The sequence below is a fragment of the Embiotoca jacksoni genome, unplaced genomic scaffold, assembly GCF_022577435.1.
Source record: "Embiotoca jacksoni isolate LCO1_2020_lvr unplaced genomic scaffold, fEmbJac1.0.p SCAF_24, whole genome shotgun sequence".
Lineage (NCBI taxonomy): Eukaryota > Metazoa > Chordata > Actinopteri > Embiotocidae > Embiotoca > Embiotoca jacksoni.
In genome coordinates this window covers 2,044,069-2,071,825 of record NW_027185375.1, presented here as the reverse complement: position 1 = coordinate 2,071,825, position 27,757 = coordinate 2,044,069, and the positions used below count along the sequence as shown (strand labels likewise).

Genomic DNA, 27,757 nt, shown 5'->3' with positions numbered 1-27,757 from the left:
ACTTCCACTGGAAAGATTTTAATGTTACAGCCGCGCTGCTTTGCTTCTGCTGCAAGCTCTGCATAGCGCGTTCATAGGCCTCTTCAAGCGCGTTCTCCCATGGGACTGTAAGCTCTATGATGTAAACAGTCTTCAGTGACGTGGACCAGAGTGCCAGGTCTGGCCTGAGGTTGGTGGAAGCAATCTCTGGAGGAAAGATCAATTGCTGGCCGATGTCTACCAGCATCTTCCAGTCGCGGGCCATGATTAAGTGTCCCGTCTCTAGCTTGGTGGAAGGATGTTTGGGGGCTTTTTGTCCTTCTCGGACAAATGCTGTTGCCTTCAGGGGATTGGCTACTCTCGGGGACAAGGAGTTGGTCGCACACCGCTTGATGTCAATCGCTGATGCTAGGCTCTTGAGGACCTGGTTGTGCCGCCAGGTATATCTGCCTTGCGTGAGGCTGGTCTTGCAGCTTACCATGATGTGTTTGAGAGTCGTTGGAGTTGGGCAGAGGGTTGGATCTTCGCCATACCACTGATGGAGATTCTTTGTTTATGGAAGCGCGTCACAAGTAGCTCTGATGATAAAGCTGATTTATATATTAAACAACAAATGAAACCGAAAATTCTTCAAATAATCTAAAAAAAAAAAAATCCCAAACTTCTCAAACAAAACAAAATTTTAAAAAACATACAAATAATAAAATAAAACAAAAGGTGAAAATGAAGAAAATTATTTTTGCAGCTTTCAGAGACAAAAGACAGTATATAAGTACAAATCTGTAAACCTACTAGTTGCACAAAACTCGCGAGCTTGAGAGATTTCTGTTATTGGTTAATGTCAGCATGTTAGCGGGCGCAGTCAAAGCAAAGAGTTACATAATACAAAGATAGAATAAGTAGAGGTCCGAAACTGTTGGTTAATCCACCAGAATATTCAAGCGGTACTCTATCAAGTCCATCCTGCTGGTTGGTGTTAAGATACTTGACTTCTGAGGATGGTTTTTAACTTTTTTTTTTATTATTATTTTTTTTAAAGTTTCCTTTCTGGCACCCTTTTATTTTGAAGGTAGAGTCTCCAAACAAACATCCGGCGTCTCTGCCGCTTCTTCCGGTGACTATTTTACAACGGCTTCAGGTTACGGCTGCGGCTGCCGGACCCGTCCGCTCCTCCCGTCGTCGAGCTGTTTGCTTTATGACAGCCGGGGGCAGCAGCTTTTTCTACTTCGCCGTGAAAGCCGCCTTCTCTTTTGGCGTCGTGGACTTCGTTGCGGCGCCGAAAAAAATGACTTTAATGTCGAGCATTTAGGGAAGTTCGTCACTTCTGGGCGTCGCGCGGGCTGAATCGTTGACAACATGAGAAGCAGGAGCAACTCGGGTGTTAAACTTGACAACTATGCCCGGGTAGTACAGCAAACTATCCTGCGGCACCAAGTGAGTGTGTATAAGTGTTTTTTTTTTTTTAAAATTTTTATGCATCAATTTAAAGACATTAACAGTTTGAAAATATGTCAAGGAAAACAGCGGCGTTATCATATGTGCAGGTAAAAGTTAGCTCGTCCGGTGAGAGCCAGAACTCGTATGTTTTCCATGCAGTAGGTGAGGTAAGGTGATATTTGGCATGGTTGCAGTCCTCTTTCAAACACATGCATCTTCAGTAATTGTAGTAGAGCCGCAGTCATGTCTTTGGACTCTGCATTGGGGCTTTTTTTTGTTGTTGTTGTTGTTTTTGTTTACCGTTTATGTGACCACCCGTTGGCTTAAGCGTCGCCAATACGCTCCTCACCAAAAGTATGTGGACATCCAAACCTGACAGCCGTGTGATGTGATGTTTCAAACATTCCCAGTCTGAAATTAAAAGGGTAAGAATGTGCTGTCACGACAGCCACCACAAGAAACCTGGCTGAGACAAACAGGCAAAGAGACGAAGGTCAAAAGCACATCATTGTTTTGCGTGCTGTGCCATTCAAAATGTCCTTTTTATCTGGACCAAAAAAAAAAAATCAAACCAAACCCAAAGCAGGAAAAACACCACCAGACAACTTAAGTATGTGCAGAAATACTACATGCCTAACTGAGATGTGAACATAATTATACCGCAAAAAAGCAAGTCTAAACCCTGTAAATAAGTAAGAGGACACTTTCCAAAATGTGTGTACCTCGCATAAATGGTGGTACACCTCTTCCTGTGGTCAGAATAAAAAATACAAAAACGGCAGCGAGAATACTTAATTTTTGTTGCAGAAAATTTGCAAAGCTTTGCAGACACAAACATAGAAAAAGCCAAATATTTAGTTCAATGCTAGTGGAAGCGTGGGTGATTAAGAGGGCAAGAGTAAGGACAATAAAATGAACACATTAACTGCAGCCCTTCTGCTTCTTGTACTGGGTGTGTTGTGGATTTTAGATGAGTTATCTCTCATTTCCGCCTATCAAACCCCTCAATTCGCCAGTCCTGTAGACAGGAAAAACCGGAGACATGAAAAGCGGACAAACTCGGTATGAGATCACTTTTGGAATCCGTCCCAAGGGGCTGCAGAGCCAGCCAGCAGTTGTATACAGCTCACTGCTCAGATGGATCAGTGCACTAAGGACCCAATGTTTTCACAGAGAGCCAAGGCTTTACTGCAGCTGCAAGCCAAAAGCCATCAATGATAATAATCTGATTAAGCACTCGTGGGAGGTATGTTTTGTAATCATAGATCTGCAATCATGTCCCATCAGTAAAACGGCACCTTCTGCTCGGTGAGGTCAAACATGTCGACTTCCTTGCTGTGTTGTTGTGCAACTCGCCCAGAAACCGCTTTCTTTGTACATGATGAAAGCCGGCTTGATGTTGAAATAGCCGTCTCTGTTTAACTGCAATAAAAATGACACTTAAACCTTGAGAAAAGCTGATCGTTCAGCTGCTTTCTAGGCAGCAGCCGTAGAAAGACGAGCTACGTAATTAAGGAGGAAACGTGATGCTGTTAAAACTGCACAGTTTCACATTTTAAACTGCTGTTATCACCGAACAAGCTGCAGCCTCCTCACTCGCACGCGGGAAGAAACAGGGTTTATGGGCAGTATGATTTTGGAACATGTAGCACTGATTTGAAAAGGTTGCAACGATCCAGTCTTTTAATCGCTGTCTTGTTAAATCGCTGAGCGAGATACAGACCAGCTGCTCGTGCTGTTTTACTGTCAGTGAGTCTGGAAGGGGACAACGCACTCAGAAATTTGAGCAAAGTTAGCTTCGAACTTAAAGTTTATTGTTTTTATTTTTTTATAATTTTTTTTTTACCATATTCACAGAAAAATAGCCATCTTTCTAGGCAATTTTTCTTGTTTCCACACACTCCAAAAATTTCCAGAAGTTTCTGATTCCAGATGTCCATGTTTACCAGCTGAGTGTTTACAGACCCAAAATTCTCTGTGTGAATATTGTGGTCTGGCTCATCTCTCCATTGTTTCCAACTGTTGCATCCTAATTGGTGTAGACCTGGAGTTCATTTTTAAACTATTATATCACCCTTTAACCAATCAGCATCGACCGCCACTGTCCAACGATTGTCATCAGATTCTGATCCGGCCCGTGACCTCTGACCTCTCTCTCTGTGTCTGACAGGACCCGGTAACGGGTCTCCTCCCCGGCAGCCCGGATCAGCCGGACGCATGGGTCAGAGACAATGTTTACAGCATCGTGTCAGTGTGGGCCCTCAGTCTGGCCTACAGGAAGACCGCGGACAGGGACGAGGACAAGGCCAAGGCCTACGAGCTGGAGCAGGTGGGGGGGGGGTGGAGAACATGGGAGTTCACCTTTTTAAAAAAAAAAAAAAAAAAATCCGAGGTGTCGCCATGTTTTAAATGCTGACATTGAATCTTCTCTTGTGTCCAGAGTGTGGTGAAGCTGATGAGAGGCGTCCTCCAGTGCACAATGAGGCAGGTAGGATGTCTCGGAGTTACATCTTCCTCTCTGACCATTTATTCATTTATTTTATTTGATGCCCGGCAGGTCGAGTCCTTTATGTTTAGTCGTAAAACCGTGTTACCGTCCTCTTTCTCCACAGCTGGATAAAGTGGAGAAGTTCAAATACAGCCGGAGTACCTCAGACTCTCTTCACGCCAAGTACAACACCAGGACCTGCGCTCCGGTCGTCGGGGACGACCAGTGGGGTCACCTGCAGGTTGACGCCACCTCGCTCTTCCTGTTCTTCCTCGCTCAGATGACTGCATCCGGTACGGGTCAACTCGCTTGTAGTGTCAGTAAAGATCAAATTCGATGTTACATGTATCTGAATAATGACCTCTGACCTTTCACTCTAATATTGCAGCATGATATTTTGCTGGAAAATGCCAGAAGCTATATAAATAAATAATAAAGTAACTACCTAACCTAAAAAAAAAAATGCTCGTCATAATTTCCCACAGATCAGAGACAGCTGTCTTGTTTTATTTCTAATCAACAAAATCCCAAAATATTCCGTTTACTATCATGTGTGATCCAAAAAAAAGCATCATATTCTCATATCTGAGGAACTAGAAACCGCAATTTATTTTACTTTACTGCTTAAAGGTCCCATTTTTGAACATTTCTGGTGTTTTATTTGTGTCTTGACATCCGTATTGAAGATATTTTTTGTCTTTTCAAGTATCAAAAACCCGTCTCACTACAGTTTTACACCTTGTCTCTTCAGCCTCATGCTTGTTAATATTAATGAGCGTCTCTTTGGACTTTCACAATAATTATCTCGCCCCCACATCTAAAAAAAAGATGTAAATTTGAGTTTATGATATCAAAATAGATGCAGATACATGCAGATGTCGTTGAGTTAATCAACTCATGGTTGCAGCTGCTTTTTGAAGGTCTAAGCTTTTATGAATTCACGTCCACGTGTGCATGTTTCCGTCTGTGCGCCAGGTCTTCACATCGTTTACACCCAAGATGAAGTGGACGTGGTTCAGAACCTCATGTTCTACATCGAGGCAACTTACAAAGTGGCTGTAAGTGTCCGTTCATCCACATTAGAAAGCATGTTTTTTTTTTCATGAAATCCTCTTTCCGAAGCAACGATGTCGCATTAATCCCCTCTTTTTTTTTGTCGTCCGATTTGCCCCGCAGGATTATGGGATGTGGGAAAGAGGGGACAAAACCAACCAGGGCATTACCGAGATCAACGCCAGCTCCATCGGCATGGCCAAGGTGAACGACGCAAACACACAGTGAATGCAGGCTGAGGGGAAACGGTGGGCTGCGGGCCGAGCGCGAGCACAGCTTCCCGCCGGGGAGACACACAACAGGTGCTCCAGTAAAAATGTCTGGCACGGCAGAAGGTTGCCCAGTCACCGCCACGGCCTTTACGCTGACCTTTAGACGACCCGGGCTCTCCGAGGCGGCTTGGGGATTGGATAGGAGGATGTTGTTTTGGAGAGGCTACGCAGCAGCAACAGCACGTCCTGATGTCACGTTAACGTCATCACGCAAAGCCCTTCGTGTCGAAATCTCATTTTTGAGAACAAAGAAGCAACGAGCAAAGAATAAGAGCCTGTTTTTAATGTTACTGTTATAAACATCTACATCCTGCAGGTGTAAGGAAGCTTTAAAATACCTGACGAACGTCGTCATTTTGAAGTTTTGGCACACAGCAGAAGGTTGTCTCCCCCCCCCCCCCCTCCTCTGTGAGTCTGACCCAGCGCTGTCATTCGCCAGCAGCCAACAGGAGGTGTCGGGTTCTCTGTGATCTTCCGGGAATGGAGTTCCACTCAGAAATAAACATGGGACTCGCAGTACTCAAGGCAGCGAACACACACACACACACACACACACACACACACACACACACTGACAGACACAAGCAGACACACAGACAGAGTTTAATTTAGGCCTGTGGAAACTGGCACCTCTGCAGGACGTCCCCTGCTGTGGAATACGTGGAGTTCTTGTGGTTTGTAACAGCAGCCTTGAATGAAGCAGCGTTAACATGCAGCTGATGTAACGTATGAGACGAGTCAGTTTATTTATATACACAACATAAATCGACTAAAGACTAATACAAATCACAAAAAACGTGGAACAATTAAACCATTAAAAATAAATGAAGCATTAAAACAACAATATGAGGAGATAGATAGATAGAGATGGATATAAATATATAGATATAAATACAATATGTATGTGGTGTACTGTATGCACCATTTCTACATGAATAGTTTATAGTTAGAATATATGCACTTCAACTCATGCTAATAGTGAACTAATAGTTTACATACTATTAGTCTTTATTGATATGTTAGCGGACTGATTTCATTGATTATTGTTGCATAATCATGTGCGAGATTATTTTATAATTTCATTTCAATACAGGCAAGGCAAGTTTATTTGTATAGCACATTTCAACAAAAGAAAGACATTAAAAAAACTATTCAAAACGGTGATTAAAACATTTGAATAAAAGCAACAAATACAAGTGCATATTTATGTTCAGTAATTGGTCATTAATATCAGTTAAAAACTTTCGTTGAGGCTGTTTGATACTTAAACTGTTACATTCTGTACTTTACCCATTCACAATCTCTATTTATTCTTTTCTTTTTATTTATAAATTAATTACGCAATGCATAAGCCAGAATTATAATACATAAATGTATTCCCGGGAAAAATGTGGCTTGATCTGATCGGTGTATTTTCTGGGTGAAAATCTGCCAACAAGCCTGTCTAATTTGATTCTGTTCATAATGTCGTACTCTGATACACGAGGACACGCTTATGTTTTAATCTGCAGTATTAATGCACTTCTTTTCTGTTTTTAATGATGATTATTATTAATAAACGTCAGTGTTCGTGTCTCTCAGGCAGCTCTGGAGGCGTTGGACGAACTCAACCTGTTTGGAGCAAAAGGAGGACCTGGATCTGTGGTGCACGCTCTGGCTGACGACATACAGCACTGCCAGGTACACACAACACAATAAAACTCGATTCAATACAATATAATATAATAAAACACAACTCAACGCAATACAACTCAACGCAATACGACACGACACAACTCGACACAATACAACTCAACTCAACACAATACAACCCGCTTTCCTCTTCCTCCCCCCTCATCAGTCCATCCTGACGTCCATGTTACCCAGAGCGTCCATCTCCAAAGAAGTGGACGCCGGAGTCCTGGCCATCATCTCGTACCCCGCCTTCGCCGTCGAGGACATCGGTATCGTCAACACGACCAAGGAGGAGATCATCTCCAAACTGCAGGTGAAGGAACGTTCGCCATTTACAGTCGACGGCGACGTGGTCAACGTGGCTGCAATTAATCATTGTTTTCATTATAATTAAACGTAGAATTTTTTTCTAAAAATTTACTGATTTACAAAGCATTAATTTCCCAGATTTCTGAGAAATTTAGCAACAAAGAGAAGCAGGAAAACTCAGCGCATCTTCGAATTTAAGAAGCTACAACCAGCATATTTTTTCTATAACTTTATATCTTATGTATTGATATGATTTGTAGAAATGAAATGATAAAAAGTGGCTAGACTTTTCCAAACTGGTCTGTGGTGTTTTTACAGCCCACCAACCAGGCATCCGATCAGCCGATCAGTGAATTGTTTCAGCTCTGAATGTTTCCCTGCATCAAATTAAAGTGCAAATTAACAGCCAAGAAAATTCTGAGGAAGTGGAAAAAATAAATGCGGTCGAGAAAGTTGTTTTTCTCCGACGACAAATCTCGTATTCGTTAAATGAAATTGAACTTGCTGCTGAACGTTCAAATCATTTGCGCCCTTCTTGATTTCCTCTCTCGGTGTGTTCAGGGTCGATACGGCTGCTGCAGGTTCCTCAGAGACGGACACAAAACGCCCAAAGAGGTAAACGACCCGCTCGCTCTGGTTGTCTGATCATTCCCGTCGCGTCATTTATTCCGGTCACTCTATTTGGCTTCAGAGACGGTAGATGATGTTTGTGGACACCTGAGGAAGTGCAAGATTTCAGGCACAAAGTCACAACGTTACATGTTGACAGTGAACATGTAAAGAGTCTTTCTTTTTTTTTTTTTAAAGGTTTAAACTTTCCCCTTTTTTTGTTACGAGGGAGCTACAGTAAGCAGGAAGTTAAACCAATAGAAACCGGTCTGGGTCTGTGTGTCCGCCGTTTCACGATGGGGACTTCAAAGAGGCTGTTGGATCACAAAATATGTTTGATAGAAAGCAGGTTTATTTATTGGCAGTAAATTAATCGTGAAGATAAAATTTGCAAACCTTGTTAATATTTTAACATCTCACTACATCTGACGTGTCCATTTCTGCTGTTATTTTCTGGTTCTTGGCTTTTAAACAATGCTTTTATGATTGTTGTTTTGGCAACTTTATAATATATTATTTTTATATATTCTTGTTGATAAAATAATGAAGTCCTGGACATCAGTGTCTGTGGTGTTTTCACAGTCTACAAACCTTTACTAAGATGTAGACAGCCAACTGTTTGAAATTCAAAACTAAAAAACTTTTGTAATCGAAAATATCATAAATGCTTTTTCTCTTTTTCATTTCCTTCTGATGAATGAATGAAATTTTTATTGGGGAATTTGTTTTCAACAACAACCACACATGACAACACATGATATGACGGAAAACATGAGCATCGTAATACCTAAAGAAGACATCGTAAAAATCATCATTTAGGAAATCAATAAAGGACATAAAGTGGAAGTTCGACAAAGTGAAAATACAAACCATCTCACCTTCTTTCAATCCCATAATTTATAAAGCAGTTTTATATGTTTTCTTTTCTAGATTTTTAGCGATTAAAATAAATAAGGGTGACGGTTTATACACACGAATACTAATATTCGGTGAGTCAGCAACCCTCAGTGTACGTGTGACTACAAGAAAATATAGTCGGGTGATATTATGAAAGAATAGGAATATTTCCTGGAGGAACTAGACTCAATATTTGGAATCAGCTTTCAAGTCTCGCGTCACTAAAAATCCCCGTCGGGCTCAGATATGTTGATTTTTTTTTTGTTTTCCCTGTCTGGATCAGTGAAATATCTCATTTTGCACTCAGTGATTTCGGCACCAAACAGGTCTCCCCGTCTCTTATTCTGCCTCCCATCAAGGATCCAAACCGACTGTATTACGAGTCGGCCGAGCTGAAGCTGTTTGAGAACATCGAGTGCGAGTGGCCTCTGTTCTGGACCTACCTCATACTGGACGGTATTTTTATCAACAGCCCAGAACAGGTAATTCACACCTGTGTGTGTGTGTGTGTGTGTGTGTGTGTGTGTGTGTGTGTGTGTCATCACTCTGTGATGTGACGTACACACACACACGCACACACACCTGGTTATTCACAAAGGGGAATGTCTGACGCGATGCAGGTGCAGGAGTACCAGGCGGCTCTGGAGGGCATCCTGATTAAACAGAAGGACGGGATACGTCTGGTGCCGGAGCTCTACAGCGTTCCCGCAGACAAGGTGAGACTTGCTTTTAATCTTTGTCGGGTGGTTTTAATAGCTTCATAGTGTTGGATTCTTAGTTTAAATTAATTCCTGTCGCGTTAAATGCGTCATATTTATTTCTTTATTTCTGTTGTTTGTTTGTTTGTTTAATTCGTTGCACTGTTGTTTAGTTCAATTTAATATTCTGTTTTTATTTGTGTGTATAATGTGCATTTTGAATTTTTTTTTTTTATATAAAATTTTTTCTTACTGCCTCTATTTTTTATTCTGTCATTTCTATTGCTTTGACCTCTACCTATATATGCTGCTGTAGCGAAAAGGTTTCCCTTTCAGGGATTAATAAAGTGTCTGTCTGTCTGTCTGTCTGTCTATCGATCTATCTATCTATCTAATAACTTTTGTCCATGTTGTTTGTATATTGAAACAGGTGGAGGAGGAATACGGGAACCCTCACACGGTGGAGAGAGTTCCGATGGGCAAATGTCCTCTGAAGTGGGGACAGTCTCTGTACATCCTGGGAAACCTTTTGTCCGAGGTGAGCAATCATTTCATGAACAGATACATAGCGCGGAATATGTCATCTTTTGGATATTAATGATGCATTTAGTAAACTCCCTTCTGCAGCAGCTGCTGGCGGATTTTAAAATTTCACTATTTAATCCTCAATAACTCCAAATGTACAGAGCTGTGGTTAAAGATTTCAGACTCTTATGATAAAAAAAAAAAAAAAATAGGTGTTGTAAGATTCTTTTATTATTTACGCCTATAAACTTTGAATTTAATGTATTTGTTTCTGATTAGTTGCCAATAATTTGGAGAGTTGTATTTGTGTGATAGAGCCTTTCGTTTGGTTGATGAGCGTCTCGTTTCACTTGTCAACATTTGTAGATGCCAGAGACAGACGGGTTCATACCACGAGATTATTAGCTACTATGTTGGGCTAATTCAAATTAAAATAAAATACTAATATATATGACACTTTGCTGATTATATAAGTCATATTTTTTACTTATTAATTGTGTTTTTGTTGATTTAATCCCTTCTCATTTAAATCTTTTTAATCCTTTTAAATGTTTTGGACCCTGTTGGAAACTGTTTTTATTCTTTTTTTTTTTTTTTTTTTCTTTTTTAATCTTTTCATATCTTTTCATAAAGTCAATTTAATTAAGATCATACATTTTTTTAAATTTATTTTTCTCCTTTTAAAAAAAAAAAACTAAAACAAAGTTGATCATTTTAAAGTTGCAGACATTTTATGAAATAGTCTTACATCAGACATTTATTTTACAGTTTAAGAATATTGCACAGTTTTTAATAACCTGATAATCAATCAGTCCTCTTTTGAAAAATCAATTAAGATAAAAAAAGTAATAGAGTAAGAATCTGCTTCTACCAATCGGCTTGTTGCTCCCTCGCTGCAAGCTAAACACTCTACAAAATCACGACTGTTTGCTGTCCTGGCTCCTAAATGGTGGAATGAGCTCCCCAATGACATCAGGACAGCGGGAACTCTGGACATCTTCCACCGCAAACTAAAAACACACCTCTTCAGACTTTACCTTGAACAGTAGAACTTTAGTAGCTTAAAATGGCACTTACTGATAGAACTTTGTAGTTTGGCTTTCTTGAAGAAATTGTATTTTCTTGATTCTTGTTGTTCTGGGTTTTGTACCCTCATGGTTGAAATGCACTTATTGTAAGTCGCTTCGGATAAAAGCGTCAGCAAAATGAAACGTAATGTAATGTAATCTGAGTGTGTGCAATGATGTTAAAGAATGAGGTCAACTAAGGATCACACAAACATGTGAAAAAAAAACATGCATATTTGTGAATTTCATTTCAACATTCTAGATCGTTGAAATCTAGAATCTAAGACCCTAAAAATCGACGTAAAATTTTGCTCCAAAATGTCCCTAGAATTGAGGTTATGCACAAAGACTAAGAAAACAATGTGTTTTCGCGCAGGTTTATAAAACCATGTTTTACAACCAGTTCAAATTTATTATTCAAAGTCAATTTCACAAGTTCAGAATCGACTGAGGACACAAAATGTCGACGGTCATGTCCAACAATGTTCGATTGTGCTGATTATGTGACTAATTAAAAAATAAAAAATAAAAATATATATATATATATATATATATACATATATTTTCAGGGGTTTCTGGCCCCCGGAGAGATCGACCCTCTGAACCGACGCTTCTCCACCATCCCCAAACCTGACGTGGTCGTCCAGGGTGAGTCAGTACTGAAAATATATTTGAATAAAATATATCTGTCAGCCAATGGACTGTGGGGGTTTAAAAAAAAACATGTCTCTCTCCTCCTCTAGTGTCGATTCTGGCAGAGACGGAGGAGATCAAAGAGCTGCTGCTGAAGAACGGCATCGACGTGGAGACCGTGGCCGACATCCATCCCATCCACGTGCAGCCGTCCAGAGTCCTCAGCCACATCTACGCCCGACTCGGTGCGACCTCAGGGGACGACTTCGATCTCCACTGCCGTGCTGAAAAGCCTCTTACTCACCCTCCTTCCTTCCTCCCGCCGTGTTTCAGGTCGCAACCCGAGGCTGGGTCTGACCGGACGACCCCACAGGAGAATAGGAGTGCTGGGAACCTCTAAGTTCTACACCATCAGAAACACCATGTTCTCATTCACACCTCAGGTCAGGAAGACAAAACGGAGCGGCGAAATATCTTAAATACAAAAAAAACAGATCCAGGCTATTAAAACTTGTGCCACTATTTCTATTACCGTCGATCGTAAAAAAAAAACAAAAAACATTTTGCCATCATCGTCCTTCTTCCCCGCCGCTTAAAACCCCTCCAGTTCATCGACCACCAGCAGTTCTACATGGCGTTGGACAACAAAATGATCGTGGAGATGTTGAGGACGGAAATCTCCTACCTGTCGTCCAGATGGAGGATGACGGGTCGACCGACTGTCACGTTTCCCATCTCGCAGACCATGCTGAGTGAGGATTTGTACCTCGAATACATCCGGTTAAAATGTCTTCTATGAAACGTGCAAAAATGACACATTGTTTGAGTTTCTTCAGACTTTAAAAACACCTGATGCTTCAAATGTTTTTTTTATTTTTTTTTATTATTATTATTATTATTTTATCTCTGTGCTCGGATGTATTCTTCTATTTTTGTTTCAGCTGAAGATCACACGAACTTGGACCCCGCCGTCGTGGCGATGCTGAAGAAGTTACAGGATGGATATTATGGAGGCGCGAGGTGAATTCCGTCTTCTTATTTTAGAAAATCGGATTGTTTTTTTTCCTCCTAAATTTAAAAAAATCTATAATAAACGTTCACTTTATTTGGTCTTTTTTATGTTTCTGCTGCAATGTTTTATAGATTATCGAGGCTTTTTGTCATTTTAGCGGCACAACTTTTCTGTTTTGTCTGTTTTAATTGATTTTCAGGCTTTCCTCTGTACCGTGCATCATCATCTTGATTTCAGCTGTTTAAGTATTCTCAACATAAAGACTTTTCAAAAAGTCAATTAAAAAGAAAAAAAAAAATCTGCTAAGTTCCACAAACCTCTCCCACCGGTTTCTTTTTCTTCTTCTTCTTCTTCTTCTTCTTCTTCTTCTTCTTCGTCTTCTTCTTCTTCTTCGTCTTCTTCCTTCTTCTTCTTTTTCTTCTTCTTCTTCGTCTTCTTCTTCTTCTTCTTCTTCTTCGTCTTCTTCCTTCTTCTTCTTCGTCTTCTTCTTCTTCGTCTTCTTCCTTCTTCTTCTTCTTCATCCTTCTTCTTCTTCCTCCTCCTTCTTCTCCTCCTCCTTCACCTTCTCCTCCTCCTTCTTCTTCTCCTTCTCCTTCTTCTTCTTCAGGATCCAGACGGGGAAGCTGTCGGAGTTCCTGACCACTTCCTGTTGCGCTCATCTCAGCTTCCTGGATGGTAAGGGCTCTGGCAGCATGGGCCGCCACGATGAAGAGTATGGTGATGATGATGATGGTGACGCCGATGGATACGTGCATGAGTTGCGGAATGATGATGGTAAGAAAATAGAAAAGGGATGGCTGGACAGGAATGGTGACACCAACTGTGGGGGGAAAAAAAAAAACAAATATGGATTTAAGTATTGATATTGAGTTTTAAGCCACCAGGTGGCGCTTGTTTGTTTTTCATGGTTGGTCTGACCATTCTGAGTAGTATGTATTTTTAAAATACATGTACAGTGACAGGCTGTAGAACATAGAGCAGTGGTTCTCAACAGGTCATTTGACCAACATTTTTTGAATTTTTTTTTTTGGTGCCTCAAATTTATTTCACAAAAAAATTGGGAAGAAATATACACAACACCTTCATGCACTGTTAAAAAGATGACGCACACAAAAAAAGAAAAAAAAAAGAAGTGCAACCCAATAAAATTAAAGGTCGACCTTTCCTAAACTACAGACATATACTTGTTTAAACTTTCGGAATGTTTTGGACACACGTAATAATTCTTATTGCTGAAGCTGTTTTGTCTTAGTTTATTCTCATTTATTTTTTGAATAATTTCATAAAGTCCATTTAATTGAGATCACGAACAAATCATTTTTCTCGTTTAAAAATAAAGTTTACCATTACTAAATTGTAAATATTTTGATGAAATAATCTTGCATCAGGCTTTTGTATTTCACTGTTTAAGAATATTGCGCACCTTCTAAAAAGCTTATCAATCAGTCAGCTTTTGAAAAGTTAATTGTTGGTTCAAATAAGGGTGAATAAGAATCCGACTGTGTGAAATGTTAAAGAATGCGCCTTGAAATGAGGTTAACAAAGGACTACACTTTGTAAAGATGTGAAAAGAAAACATGCATATTTGTGAATTTAAAAATGTGAGAAAATCTACATAGAATTTGTGTAAACTACAGGCATGTATGTTTTTCAAACAAGTTTAAACTGGTGATGTTCATCAAGTTTCAAGACTCTAAATTAAACCGTATGATATAAAGACTTATTTAAAAAAAAAAAAAGTCAGACTTCTCTTGAATTAAATAAAAAGTCAGTACTTCTCGAACTAAATAGAAAGTCAAGCTTCTCTTGCATTGAAAACATATTCAGGCTTAACTTGAATTGGAAAGTCAGACTTGTCTTGAATAAAAAACAAACAAACTCAGATTTATCTTGAATTCTATAAAAAGTCAGACTTATCTAATCCTAAACTTCTTCAAATGCTTGTTTTACCGCCAATTACTGACGTGATGACGATACAGTCATGATAACTTGCAGCAAACGGCTACTGGGGTCCTGTGATGCCCTTCAAAATAAAAGCACAGTAGCAGAAGTTCTGTAGACTTCAAAATAAAAGTTTGACTTTTTTTTTTTTCCATGCGCACATCCCAAATGGCACCACAGGCTACTTTTTGGGTCGCGACCCACCAGTTGAGAACCACTGACGTAGTGGTACATACGGGAAAAGTAGTGATGGTTTTGTCTTTTATACACTGTTAATACCACTGTTAACCAAGACACTCAAACCTACCCAGGAACAACTAAACATTACATCATGTCTATGTCTGATGTTTTTCTTTTTAACAATTCCCTTTGTCAATTAATCCGACAGGTTTTTTTTTTAATTTTTTTTTTTTTATCCGAACTGAACCTACCCCATTCATAAATCCAACGAAGAACAAATCTTTTACCTCTAACGGAAACTTAGTAACCTCTTTTAGATTCTCATTATATACCACTTCCTGCTTCACTGACCTCCCCGTGAGTTCTCTCCCCTCTGGGCTTTGGGACACCATGTGGGGTAATAGTTAGGAACGAACGATGAAAACAATAACGCATTTGTTTGCTCGCGTTCACTGCACGACCGCTCGAAATCGATAAACAAAGCATGTTTTAGAGCGACCTCGCCTGACGGCTGCCGTCTGTTCCTGAATGCATCGTGCTTTGCAAGCGTTTTGACAGCGACTAATAAAGCACTGTTGTAATATTCACGTTAAAGAGACAGTTCACCCAATATTTCACACCCAATATTCATGCAAACAAGTTTGAAATATCTGCAGTTGCTTCCACCCCAAAACACTGATGGTAAATAAAGCACTACAACTTTATTTAAAAAAAATAATAATATTTGAACCACTGAAGAATATAGCTGCTATTTAATTACTCTCGAGATAAAACCTAAACTGAACGCTTTGATAGATGCTTTCGGGTTTGCATAGAAAAACCTGTTTTCTGTGGAATTTGGGTGAACGGTGAACCGACCCTTTAATGTTACTTATTAATAATATCACGTTAAATAACCAATTCCTTACAGACACTTTAATACTTTTCCTGAATTCGGACAGTTCAGATGGTTTAGTTTACATGCACTGACTTTTTAAGGACTTGTGTGAACGCCAAAGAAAGGTGAGTTCGGTCTTGTGACTTTAGAAACTGCCACTGTTCAAGAACGAGTTGTTTTATTTGTCCCACTGTCTTCGTTGTGCTCTCCCACTCCCCCTCCTCCAGAGGCTGACGACCTCGCACAGTACCTGGACCACCTGTTGGCCCACTCTGCCCCCGTGAAGCCCAAGGTTAAGGCGGGAGCTCTGGGCAGGTTCAAGGCGGCGGCCACCAAAACCAAGGAGATGGTGTCTCTGAAGAACAAGGCTCAGGAACTCGACGTACACAGTGAGTGGATCCACCATCCGGAACCGAGACGAAATAACGCATGACGTACTTTCAGGCGACAATAACACTCTTTTGTGTTTCTCGATGTCTTCGTCCAGACGTCAACATGTACCTGCCGAACAAGCTGTTTCGTTCCCCTCAGCCGTTGCTCAACCTGAATCTCCCAGAGTCCTCAGCGCCGCAAGAAACTCAGGTCCTTTCTTCCTCTCCCTTTATCCTCCTCAAGCTCCTGCTCCCGTCTTCTTCCTCGCACGCGCGCCTTAAGACTCCTCGTGCGCTACGTACCCGTTTAAACACTCCTGTCTTCCGTCCGTTCGTCCGTCCCCTCTCCCTGCAGGGTCCGGAGGTGACGGTCACCGCGGAGAGTGGCGTCCCCAGAGACGCCAGCGGACACATCGACTACGACGCGTTGGTCCAGCTGCTGAAAGACACGCAGTGTCTCCAGGACCAGGCCGATATACTTTACATCCTCTTCAAAGACAAGTGAGATGCGTCATTTAGCAGAGGCCGTTTCGATTAATGCTCCAGGTCTTAAAAATTGGATTGATCCGGTTTATAGAGGCGAAGATTTGTAGACGTACTTGACGGAATGGTCTCTCCACACATAGCCACGGTCCGCTCAATAACCTTGTGCCCCCCCCCCCTCACCCCACCCGTATTTCCCCCCCCGACATCATTTCAAAATGATCTCCTTTAGCACACGAGAACTAGAATGATTGACTTGAAGTAGACCAATAAGGATTCTGTTGTGTTTGTGCCTCTGACAGAGGTATGGACTGGGACACCCGTCTGCACGGCGCCGGCTCCACGGTGAGATCTCTGCTGACCGACCTTTACGAGAAGGCGGGCGAACTCAAACACTGGGGCCTCATCCGCATGATCTCCGGTATGCTGAAGAAGAAGGTGGAGGAGCTCGACTCGGTATGACGCGCGCACGAGTTTATTCGTCGTTTGTAGCGGCGGTGAACAAAAAAAAGGTCCCAAAGGGAAGTTAACGAAACTAATTCAACTTCCAATGTGCAAAGGGAGGGAGGAGAAATAGGAGTTTAGTTTCCCATTTCTCTGTGGTATCTTTGATCGGCCCCTCATGTTGATTTGGTGACTTTTCTTTAAATTCTTATTCTTAAAATGTACGGCCAGATCTTCATCTTCCTCCGGACCTTCATCCATTTGACCCACTTCACATTTTGAAGCTCTTTTCTGATTGGTTCTGATCTCTCGGTAGTCCTGGAGGTCAAAGTTTTTTTTTCTTGTTTACTTTCATGGATTTCTGTGAAATATGGTCAAAAATGTGGACATACGAAATGTCAACACTTTGGTGTAACTCGTGAATTTTCAGTAGGTTTATTTATTATTTTCTAACCAAAACCAGAAAAAGTATCTAAAGGGAAGTTTGTAAATATTTAATATTGTAGTATCTTATATATATTTAATCATATAAAGCTGAAAAATATTTTTTTGCATGTAACAGTGTAGGTTTAAGTTCTTTTTAAGTCTTTAGTTACCCATTTTTTTTTTTGTCTTCCTCCAGAACATCCCCCCCCCCCCCCCCCATTTTCAAGCTCTCTTTTCTGATTGGTTCTCCATCTCTCGTTAGGCCTGCTCTGATTTGCTGGCGCACCAGAAGCACCTGACGGTGGGCCTCCCTCCTGAACCGAGAGAGAAAACCATCACGGCTCCGATCCCTCCGGACCAGCTGGCAGCTCTCATCGACGAGGCGAGCGGCGGCAACATCAGCGTGGCCATACTCACTCAGGTCGGTTGCATCCTCCTCCATCGCCTGTGAAATGATTGTCCTCGTATTCGTCCTTCATCTTTTCTTTGTTTTTCTTCTTTCGTTTTTTTTTCCCCCCTCCCAACCAGGAGATCATGGTGTACCTGGCGATGAGCATCAGGACTCAGCCCAATCTGTTCAGCGAGATGTTCCGTCTGAGAATCGGTCTCATCATCCAGGTGATGGCCACCGAACTGGCTCAGTCGCTCAACTGCTCAGGTGAGACGGAGAAGAAGACGACGGAGGCGTGTTCTTCTCGATGAACCAATTAGTGGTTTGGTCTGTGAAAATGCTCGGTCGGTAGTTCCCACGGCTTACGGCCAGAAGAGAGTAAGAAAACCGGAAAATCTTTATATTGGAGGAGCTGGAAACGAATGTATTTTAGCAATTCTTTCCAGATAAATTTCTTTTAACAGGCTGTGACATGGATTTTTTTTTAATGTATTTTACGTCCATACGTTGGGAAACGGAACACTATTACTGCGATAGTTCACCTCAAAATTGACAGTGAAAAAAAAAATACATTACCTAAATATAATGTTTATCTGGGTGTTCTGTCCAACTTATTATGTCTTGTAAAAAAAAAAAAAAGCCGCAAATGACTATTAGGTGTACGTCACGAGTTTCTCCTCAATGTTCTTTGATTGTTGATCGTTAAGGGCAACAAAGAAGAGAGAGAAATGAAGAAACTCATTTTTCTTCACACCAAATCACGCACTCAGCTGCTCACTTTACAATGTTTCGGTGCGCAAACCTTCTTCATGCTGGAATTTTAGAGGTTTTTTTTAATTTTTTTTTTTTACTTTTGTGAACTGTAACATGCAAGAAATCAGTTTGGCGAAAGGACTTTTTTTTTCTTTGATGCAGGCGAGGAGGCCACGGAGAGTCTGATGGGTCTCAGTCCGTCTGAGCTGAAGAATCTGCTGCACCACATCCTCAGCGGGAAGGAGTTCGGAGTGCAGCGCAGCGGTCGGTCTCGCCGCGACACGAGAACCCGCGTCGAAGGAGATTTCACTCGAGCTAACCGCGGCGCCGCCTGTCTTCTCTCCCCCTCCTCGTCTCCACAGTTAGAGAGATGGACGCCGGCGTCAGTCCCGCCATCTCCATCCATCACCTCGGTAACGTGGGCGCCACCAAGAGCGAGCGGGCCGGCATCAGCAAACTGAAGAGCGACATGAAGATGGTAGGGACAAAACACTTTGTACAGGGTTATATACGGGAAGGCTGCCGCACCGTTAAGAAGCTCATCTCGGAAGCGCTGCGGGAGACACGGACGGAGAGAAGCGTTTGTCGTCAAGCGTGATTTAGACTACCGGCAGCTGCTGAGGAAGAGGAGGAGATAGAGGGGGGGGGGGGGGGAGGGGAGGGGTGTCTCTCCGACTTGTACATCGCATCTACCAGAAGAACGCCGCGTGTAAATGGCGGAAGGTTCGAACAATATGAAGTGTTTCCCCACACAGACTTAAAGGTCTATTTTAGCCATCAATTTAACCTTTTTTTTTTTTTTTTTGACCTGTCTGAGAGAGAACGATGCTCATAAATTAGTTACATAACATAAATACGCTATTTTGCGGGTGGACCGCAACAGCGGGGCGGAGCTATGAAGAGCCGCCGAGTGAGTGAGAGAGCAAAGTGAGAGAGCAGACTTTTCAAATGAAAAGCCCTCCAGTTTCACACAGCCATGTTACCAGGTTTTGATTTAGACAGGTGTTTCTTTCTGGAGGGACGGGGGGGGTCCCAGTGGAAGAAGAAACACTGGATTGTATTGATTTAAATCTTATATCAGAACACTTAATTTCTTTATTTGACTCTTTTCAAAGCAGTTTGGCCACACAAGAGTTCCTTCAGATAAAAACAATTAAAGAGATGCGTGCAGAAACAAAGCACGCACATGCTTTTAAATTGAAGCGTGACGTAATGTTGACGTTTATGTTGACATCAAAGAAGTTTATTCAACTGGCGGAGCTCAGCTATGTGAATAAATGATACTAAACACGAGTAGCTCTTGGGACACTTTTATTTTGTAGAAGTAGAGGAGCTCTCAGAGGGAAAAAAAAAAAGAAAAAGATTGGAGACACCCCACCCCCCCGAGATAGAGATCGAGGCAGGAAAGGAATTTTATTTTGAAAATGTTGAGCTTTTTTTTTTTTTGGCAAACTGACTGTTTTCTTTTTGCAGCTGGACCACAGGTTGTCTTTGACGGACCCGAGTAAGGTGACGACGATCATTTAAATTAGGTGCTAATTCACCTGGCGGGGAAAAATAGTTTGCGGGGAAACGAAAGTTGCACCAGAGGAGAGCGTGTGGTTTTAAAAATCTCGTAAAGCCGATTGTTGGTTAATTTGAAGGGTTTGACGAAGGAAAAAAAAAAAAAAATCGAGTTTTTGAATGGAGGAAATGAGTCTTAATTCTTCCAGCCGATCGAGGCATCAATTAAAACGGTGATTTATTTATAACATGGTGTTTGTGTTTCAGGCGGAGCGCGGGTCGTCCGCGACGGATCCATTTCAGGTGACGATCACACGAAGGAATATCAACTCTCACTGCGTTTCCTCCGTTTCCTCTTTCTTTCGTTTTACCGTGACATCATCAGCGATCAACAACGCGAGGGCGCAAACGCCACCGATCGGAATAATTATTTTTTTTTTTTTTAAATCGAACGTTTGGATGGCCGCGTGATCGGTTAGGAAGGTTGTTCATTTTCGGTGTCGGGAGATTACAAGATAAACTCCAGGCCCTCTTGCTGGCTCCAGAGCTTCCAGCTGCATCACATAGTCGTCTTCATCGCATTTGAGTTTACTCGCTCGTCATGAAGCCGTAGATGTTTAAGCCGGATTTGATTCGGGAGCAGCTGACTAAACCGCCTCAAATCAAGGGCCACTTCCTGGCTTTTTACCTGAGCTTTCGGCTCGAGATGATCTTGTTCTGTCGGCTGCCGTTTCCAAGTTTTGAGAAGGAACTCTTAAAGGAGAACTTTACCGGTTTAATACGTCAGAGTCCGCATACGGGTGCATGAAAAAACGCGCATGTGACGTCCTCGGGCGACGTGTCCTGTTTTGTTTTCAGCCGATTGTGTTTCCTCCGTTGCAGATGGACCGCAGGGTGTCTTTGACCGACTCGGTGAAGGTGACGACGACGATTATATTCATAAATAAGAATGTGGAAGAAGTGAGAGGAGGAGTTAGCTGAAGTTTGACTGGATAGAAAACTGTAGTGGAGTTTGAATTTGACTGCTGCAGACGGAGCGCAGCTCGTGTCTGACAGAGCCGACTGGAGGTGGTAATGGTGATATATGATGGAGCAGGAGGAGGTGTCAGTATTCACACGTTGTTGTTGTTGTTTTTAATGGGATTTGGGTGGAAACGGGTTCTGTAGATCGATCAACCTGTAACGCAGAGTGGATGTTTCTTTTCTCCGTTGCAGTTCGACCCGTCCACTACTCCCGCTCATAAGGTGACGGTGCTCACTGGGTGTCCATTAATCCGAGACGATTCAGCACATTTTGAGCGATTAACACTCCTCTAACTTGTGGCTGCAAAGTCAATTGCACTGCAACTTTAATCTGCGGTTAATTCGTATTTATTGTTAGTTTAGCTGCAGCTAACCACTGCTTTCATCACCAATTATTTATTGCTTCATCGATGAATTGTTTGGTTTATTCAATTCTAGAAAATTAAAACCAACATTTTAAAACCCCCAAAATGTATAATTTATTAAAAAAAAAAATATTTATTGGCCAATTAATCACCTGTAATTGTTAATTTAGCAAAAAATATTTATTGTTAAACTTTTCCCCAAATTAGTATTCAATAAAAATAAATAAAAAAATAAAAAAACCCGGGGTAAAAATCGGTTTATTTGCTCATTAATTCTTGTTTTCATTTCCTGCCTTTATTTGGATTCATGCATGCTCGCTCCGCTGGCTTTGGGGTTGTTCGGCTCGGCGATTCACTCCCATTTTCTTTTTTCTCAGCCGTTTTTCATTTTGTGCCTCTTTTTTGTTTTTTGTTTGTTGTTTCTTTCCCCTCATTTCTGTTTTTGTTCTCTGCCTCTCAGGGCGCACGATCTCAGTCTCTGGACATCGAAAACATCGAATCTGGGGTAAAGATTTTCCTGAATCCGCCCCTCTGCACACAATTTGTTAAGCCACCGTTTCAGATTGTAACCTGCCGAGTGCCTTAAAACAGGTAGAGGGCGCTGTTCTTCCAAAAGCAGCGGAGCCTCAGTGACCCGTCTTTTTGTCCCCGTCCCCCCTCCTTTAGAGGTACCGACTGCCGTCCATCGAATCCCTCGACATCCCCGCGTGCGTTCCGGTTGCCAAGGACACCAAACACGGCCAATGGCTGCGCAGGAGGCGTCTGGACGGAGCGCTGAACCGAGTGCCCGTCGGCTTCTACCAGAAAGTCTGGAAGATCCTGCAGAAGGTCGGAGACACAAACAAGAGTTTATTCACGAAGATAAACGGCTTCGGTCACAAGTCTGAGCCGCGTTTCCTGATAACAATCGATCTTTATATAATGTCAGCTGTCCGGTGGCTCTGAAGCCGAATTCACCGCTGACACGATTTATATTAATCATGATGAAACTTAAGGACGCACTTGGGAGTCGGAAGTTTGGAAATGAAGGTTCACGTGCAGTAAACCTCTACAGCTTTAACACACAAGCCTTTTATAACTCGCGCTTCCGGTTGCAAGAACGGAAACTTTAACGGATTTTACACGCGGATAATTAATCCGAAACTGAGATTGAATTTAAAATGAAGCAGCGACGCCAACGAGAAGTTTTCAATCATCGCGTCTCCTGAAAATATCCGGAAAAATGGCGTCATTCAGAACAAAGAGGATCATCCTGATAGAAATGGTCTTTTAATTGAATTAAGAACATTTCTGTTTGTGATTTAAAAAAAAAAAAAAACCTGTAGATTTAAAAATAAAACATGAACTTAACGGTTTTGGTTCATCTGGTGGATTCTGGAGCTTTTTAAGACGCGTTTAGCCTTCAGATAACTTTCAAAGGGGGAGAATAGTTACACAGACAGATTTCTGAACACATTTTCACTACAAAGTATTGATCTTATTGTTGTATTTTCCTGCAGTGCCACGGTCTGTCCATAGAGGGGTTCGTTCTTCCATCTTCAACCACCAGAGAGGTGAGAGATCCACCGAGTTCATGCTCACACACTTCGCATGTAAATGAGGCGGGGGGGACAAAAAAAATAGTGATGTCGCATCTAAATCGCTGCTTTTAAGCAACGGAACATATAAAGAACTTCATTTTAAGACATAAAAGCAAATATTCGAAGAACTAAATGTATGTCAAGATATTTTCCGTTTGAAAATAAATGTCTTCCACAACATTTTGATCTTAAAAAAACGAAAGAGAAGATTTATAAAACTATTAAGAACCAGAGTGAATCTGGATATTTGTCATTTTGCAAAGCACCTGTTTGTAGCTCCCAAAATAATCATCATCATCTTTCTTCTTCTGTATTTCACATGATTACTTTTTAGATCAAATCTGTGATGTATTTATGTACACATTTACCAGTTTGTTGTCATTCTAGTTTTTACAACTACACGCTGTGATTTGTGAGTTGGATAGACAATTTTATTTAGGTGATAATACACGACAAAAGTCTCCTGATATTTGAAAATAATAGGTGGTATAAGTTAAAAAAAAATAAAAAAATTATGTGAACAAAATCTGGATTTTGCGCCATATTTTTGGACTCGGGACACTTATTGTGGTTTCTTATCAAACACATAAATGTAGGTCTTGTTCAAAATCTCTTCCGTTTATAGAATAATTTAGAATTTACGTTTGATTCATTTCACCTGTGAAAGCTCTGCAGCACAGCGGGGGGGTACTTCAGTCTGTAATCTAATTGGTTAAATCTCCTTGAGGTCTCCTAAAATGAAGTTTTAACGCCTGGACACCTTTAATTGACTCTGAATTCTGTTATATTTTACATATGTATATGTTGTGCTTCTCCACCTCCAGATGACCCCGGGCGAGCTCAAGTTCGCCGTCCACGTGGAGACGGTTCTGAACCGGGTCCCTCAGCCCGAGTACCGGCAGCTGTTGGTGGAGGCCATCTTGGTCCTCACCATGCTCGCCGACGTGGAGATCCCGAGCATCGGCTCCATCATCCACGTGGAGAAGATCGTCCAGCAGGCCAACGACATGTTCCGCAAGGACCAGGTCGGCACCGGCACCAGAGACCGTGTAGAAAAGTGTCCGTCGCTTCCGGGTCCGAAAAATGAGGCCGGTGCAGAAGTGCCTTAAACTGCAATACCACCGAGGGCCACTAGGGGTTTGGCACCGAAAAGCTTCCGGCTCCGTAGACTCCCATTCGACTTCTAAAGTTTTTATTCGTTTTCTGGCGGTCCGTCTAAAAATAATCCGTCATTAATTCGAAAAAAATTAAGCCTCAAAAAGCCGTGTTCAATGTTTGATTGACAGGCAGTCAGGTTTGCGCTATCGGTGGGCGGGACTTAGTGTCGTCAGTTTCCCAATCAGATCGGGCCCGATCCAAATACGGTCACTTCCGGTTCCAAACTGCGCCGAACTGGCGTGACGGTGACGGTGACACCCGCAACACCCAAATCTGAACTACAATACGAATGTGATCTACCGAGACGGGTACTTTATTCTCTCTCTCTCTCCCTCCCCCACCCCCCTCCCATCCCTCCCGCTCCTCCCCTCCAGAGCGACCTGGGAGCGGACGAGCACATCCTGGAGAGGGACCCGTCCACCGGAGTGTGCAGGCTGCTGTACGACAGCGCCCCCAGCGGCCGCTTCGGGAGCATGACCTACCTCACCAAAGCCGTGGCGGCGTACGTGCAGGACTTCCTGCCCGGCGGCTCGTGCGCCGTGCAGTGAGAGAGGCGGCGCGGCAGAAGAGAAGATCGCGCGGTGGTTTTTTTTTTTTTTGTGTGTGTGTTTGTTTTTTGTTTTGTTTTTTTACGCGAAAGTTTGAATAAACGAAACGTGAGTTTAAATAGAATCGCCGCGCGTTCACGCGGAGCGTCGCGTTACGGAATCAGCTTCACGGGACGCGTCGGTTCATTTTACGGGATTTAAGGTGCAGAGTCACTCGATCGCCGCGGCGACCTCCCCGTCTTTTACCCGAGCCCGTCCGGTTACCGTCGGGTCGCCGCACAAAACTGCAACGTCAGCCAAATTTTTACAAATCGTCCGTTCGCCGTGCTGTAATATTTTCGTTACCGTCGACACAAACCCGACAAACGCTTCTGCTGCAGACAGGTCACGGATACAGAAGGTCACAAAAGGTACATTAAAAAAAAAAACAAATTCTGAAAAAGACTCGACTCTTCTTTTAAACCGACAAAGATACATTTCCGTCCTCAAGTGATGTTTTTCCATCAAAAAAAACAACAAAAAAACCATCCGAATGTATCGATTAAATCTGTAATAATGATTGTAACGACGGTCTCGTGCAAAAAAAAAAATCGTTTTCACACCGCTGCTTCTGATGTTGTTGTTGGTATCTGCCTTCGCTTTTGTTTAGACGTTTGTTGTCGTTACCGTCGACGACCGTGCGACTTCGGACTAATTCTTCTAACCGATCCTAATTTATTACCAAACGCGGTACGACTGTCGCTCGCCAACTAAGACTCGCCGTCCGTTTACCTCCGGTCCTGCGTGCTTGTATGAAATAATAGAATAACAAATTTAAATAGACGATCGATCTATTATTTATTTGATAGTTCTCTACTGATAATTAAAGACGGCTAAAAATAGATGTCAGAAATCTTGAAAAGGACACGTCGGTTTTTGGAGATTTCGCGGCCGTAACATCGTTGCACTGATAAAAAAAAAAAAAAAGCATCGACGTGAGTGAAACTACGCGAATGCTGACGTTTTAGTTTAACTTTGAAACTCCGTCGTAACGAAAAACATCGTAGTTTTGACAATTATTGGCTTTTATTGCGTTAACTTGTCGGACGTCGTCAGCATGTGGTGCGCTGCACTCGGTCGCTTTTGAAATGCGATGCTGTGAAGTCGGTTTAATACTCAACGAAATTCAGATTTCTGTCCCCTTTAAGTGCCTTAATTTACTGCTGCCGTTCGGATAAACACGTTTTTGTGTGATGTTGTTTTACAGTATTTCTGGAACTAATTCGGTAATAAAAACGGGAAAAATCTGTTGTTTTGAGTGTTTTTTAATTTTTATTTTATTACGCTGTCGGTGTAGCAAATTTAAGTGAATTCAGCGGAATATTCTTTTCAAACTAAAACAACACAAGAAAGTTTAGCTTGTTTTTTTCCCTGATTAAAAAAAAAATATATATATATATTTATATACATATATATTTTTTTTAATATATATATATATTTGTATATATATTTATATATATATATAATAAATATTTTATATTTTTATATTTTTTTGTTTGTTTATATATATACATATAAATATTTATATATATATTTTTATATATAAATATTTATATATATAAATATACATATATATATTTATATATATATAAATATACATATATATATTTTTATATATAAATATACATGTATATATTTATATATATATTTTTATATATAAATATACATATATATATATATATATATATATATATATAAACAAAACAAAATATTGCAGAAGGCCTTTCTCACTCCGGAGCACATCGAGGTCAGACGGCGGTAACGCGGTGAGTTTGAATTTGGCGAGAGTCCAGACTCTCCAGGACGGGAGGCTTATTTGCAAATGCTCAGCCGGACTCTGATGATGGCGCAACAGCGAACCGCGCTGGGACGAAACAACCCAAAGTCAAAGGTCCACAGACTTATTTTTTTTTTTTTTTTGCCTGATTGACAGTGTCACGCAGTCAAAAGATGTCCGTTATCCACCGAGGTAGAAATAAACTATATTAAAAAAATCTTTTGTTTTTATTTATTTAACGTAATGTTGTTGTTGTTGTTGTTTTTTTTGGTCCATACAGGGTACCGCGCTCGGCGATCTCACCGTCAACAACGTCAAGCTTCGTAGCCACATGGGCCGGTTTTCAAGTCTTCGGAAAGTTTGGATTTTCAACGTTTCAGAGTTGTCTGGATAAACTGAATGAGGCCCCCGAAATCAGCCGGATCCGTCCGCCGCCTACCGTGAACATCGGTTGTGGCGTTTTGACCGAAGAGCTGACGGACGGAGCGATCCGAACTAAAGACTTACACGACTTACAGACTTTACACTTAAAGACTTAAAAACTTACAAGTCTTTACTTCTGGAGAGAATGCGAAGCGTCTAGTTTTCTCTCAAAAGTAAAGCAGCCTCGAAGGAGAGGCAAAAAAAAAAAAAAAAAGGCAAAAAGCAAATACACCGCGTTGAACTCTGAAACCTGGTGTTTGAGGTTCAAAGTTTAACCAGACAGAAATACATGACCTCATTTATATGCGGGGGGAACCGCCATCGACCCTGATGTTTGAACTGCCCGATCAAATTGAACTAAACTACCTTTTTTTTTTTTTTTTTTAATTCAGAAAATGATTCGAATGGAAAACGTGCAAAGTTCGAGATGATCCAAAACACTTGTTGGTATTAATTTTTCACTTATAAAATGTTTTTTTTTTTATTTGATCAGTTGAAACAAAGTCAAACCGGATGGGATGTGAAATTTGGTTACAAAAAAAACGTGCCTATTGATATAATTTTTTTTTTTTTTTACAAAATTAAAAAAAAAAAAAAGTTGCCAGGCCGGCGCTGAATTGGTCCGTCAAACACTTTTCGCCGTCACCAGATATTTCAAGAATTTCTTCGAGGGTCTTCAGCGTGACCATTTTTGTTTGCTCATCATTTTTTCGTCGCGATCCCGCGCATTTTGAGTATTTCTGTTAAGGGTTTACCGATTTAGAAACCGCCGTAACCCCAAAAATAAATGTTTTTTTTTTTTTTCTTCTCCAAATCAGAAGA

At 41.4% G+C, this 27,757-nt stretch overlaps 1 protein-coding gene across 7 annotated transcripts; it reads left to right on the top strand.

Moving 5' to 3' along the window:
- Positions 1–1,125: 1,125 nt before the first annotated feature.
- On the top strand, positions 1,126–25,982 carry phka1a (phosphorylase kinase, alpha 1a (muscle)). 7 transcript variants are annotated; one of them, XM_069158993.1, is made up of 34 exons: positions 1,126–1,413; positions 3,587–3,745; positions 3,857–3,900; positions 4,029–4,197; positions 4,880–4,962; positions 5,081–5,161; positions 6,811–6,909; positions 7,070–7,216; positions 7,774–7,827; positions 9,078–9,200; positions 9,339–9,434; positions 9,847–9,954; positions 11,578–11,656; positions 11,752–11,886; positions 11,975–12,084; positions 12,249–12,393; positions 12,583–12,661; positions 13,261–13,427; positions 15,879–16,040; positions 16,139–16,233; positions 16,378–16,523; positions 16,808–16,961; positions 17,638–17,796; positions 17,904–18,033; positions 18,682–18,783; positions 18,882–18,997; positions 20,290–20,325; positions 20,905–20,940; positions 21,238–21,267; positions 21,871–21,915; positions 22,077–22,238; positions 22,910–22,963; positions 23,815–24,015; positions 24,523–25,982. In XM_069158993.1, the coding sequence occupies exons 2-34, from the start codon at positions 3,634–3,636 to the stop codon at positions 24,694–24,696; spliced, it is 3,633 nt and encodes a 1,210-aa protein (XP_069015094.1). In that variant the 5' UTR covers positions 1,126–1,413; positions 3,587–3,633; the 3' UTR covers positions 24,697–25,982. The 7 variants fall into 7 exon arrangements, with proteins under 7 accessions (XP_069015094.1, XP_069015092.1, XP_069015088.1 ...); XM_069158991.1 differs by having other exon boundaries at positions 1,127–1,413; positions 3,857–3,904; positions 13,261–13,328; XM_069158987.1 differs by having other exon boundaries at positions 1,127–1,413; positions 3,857–3,904.
- The last annotated feature ends 1,775 nt before the right edge of the window (positions 25,983–27,757 follow it).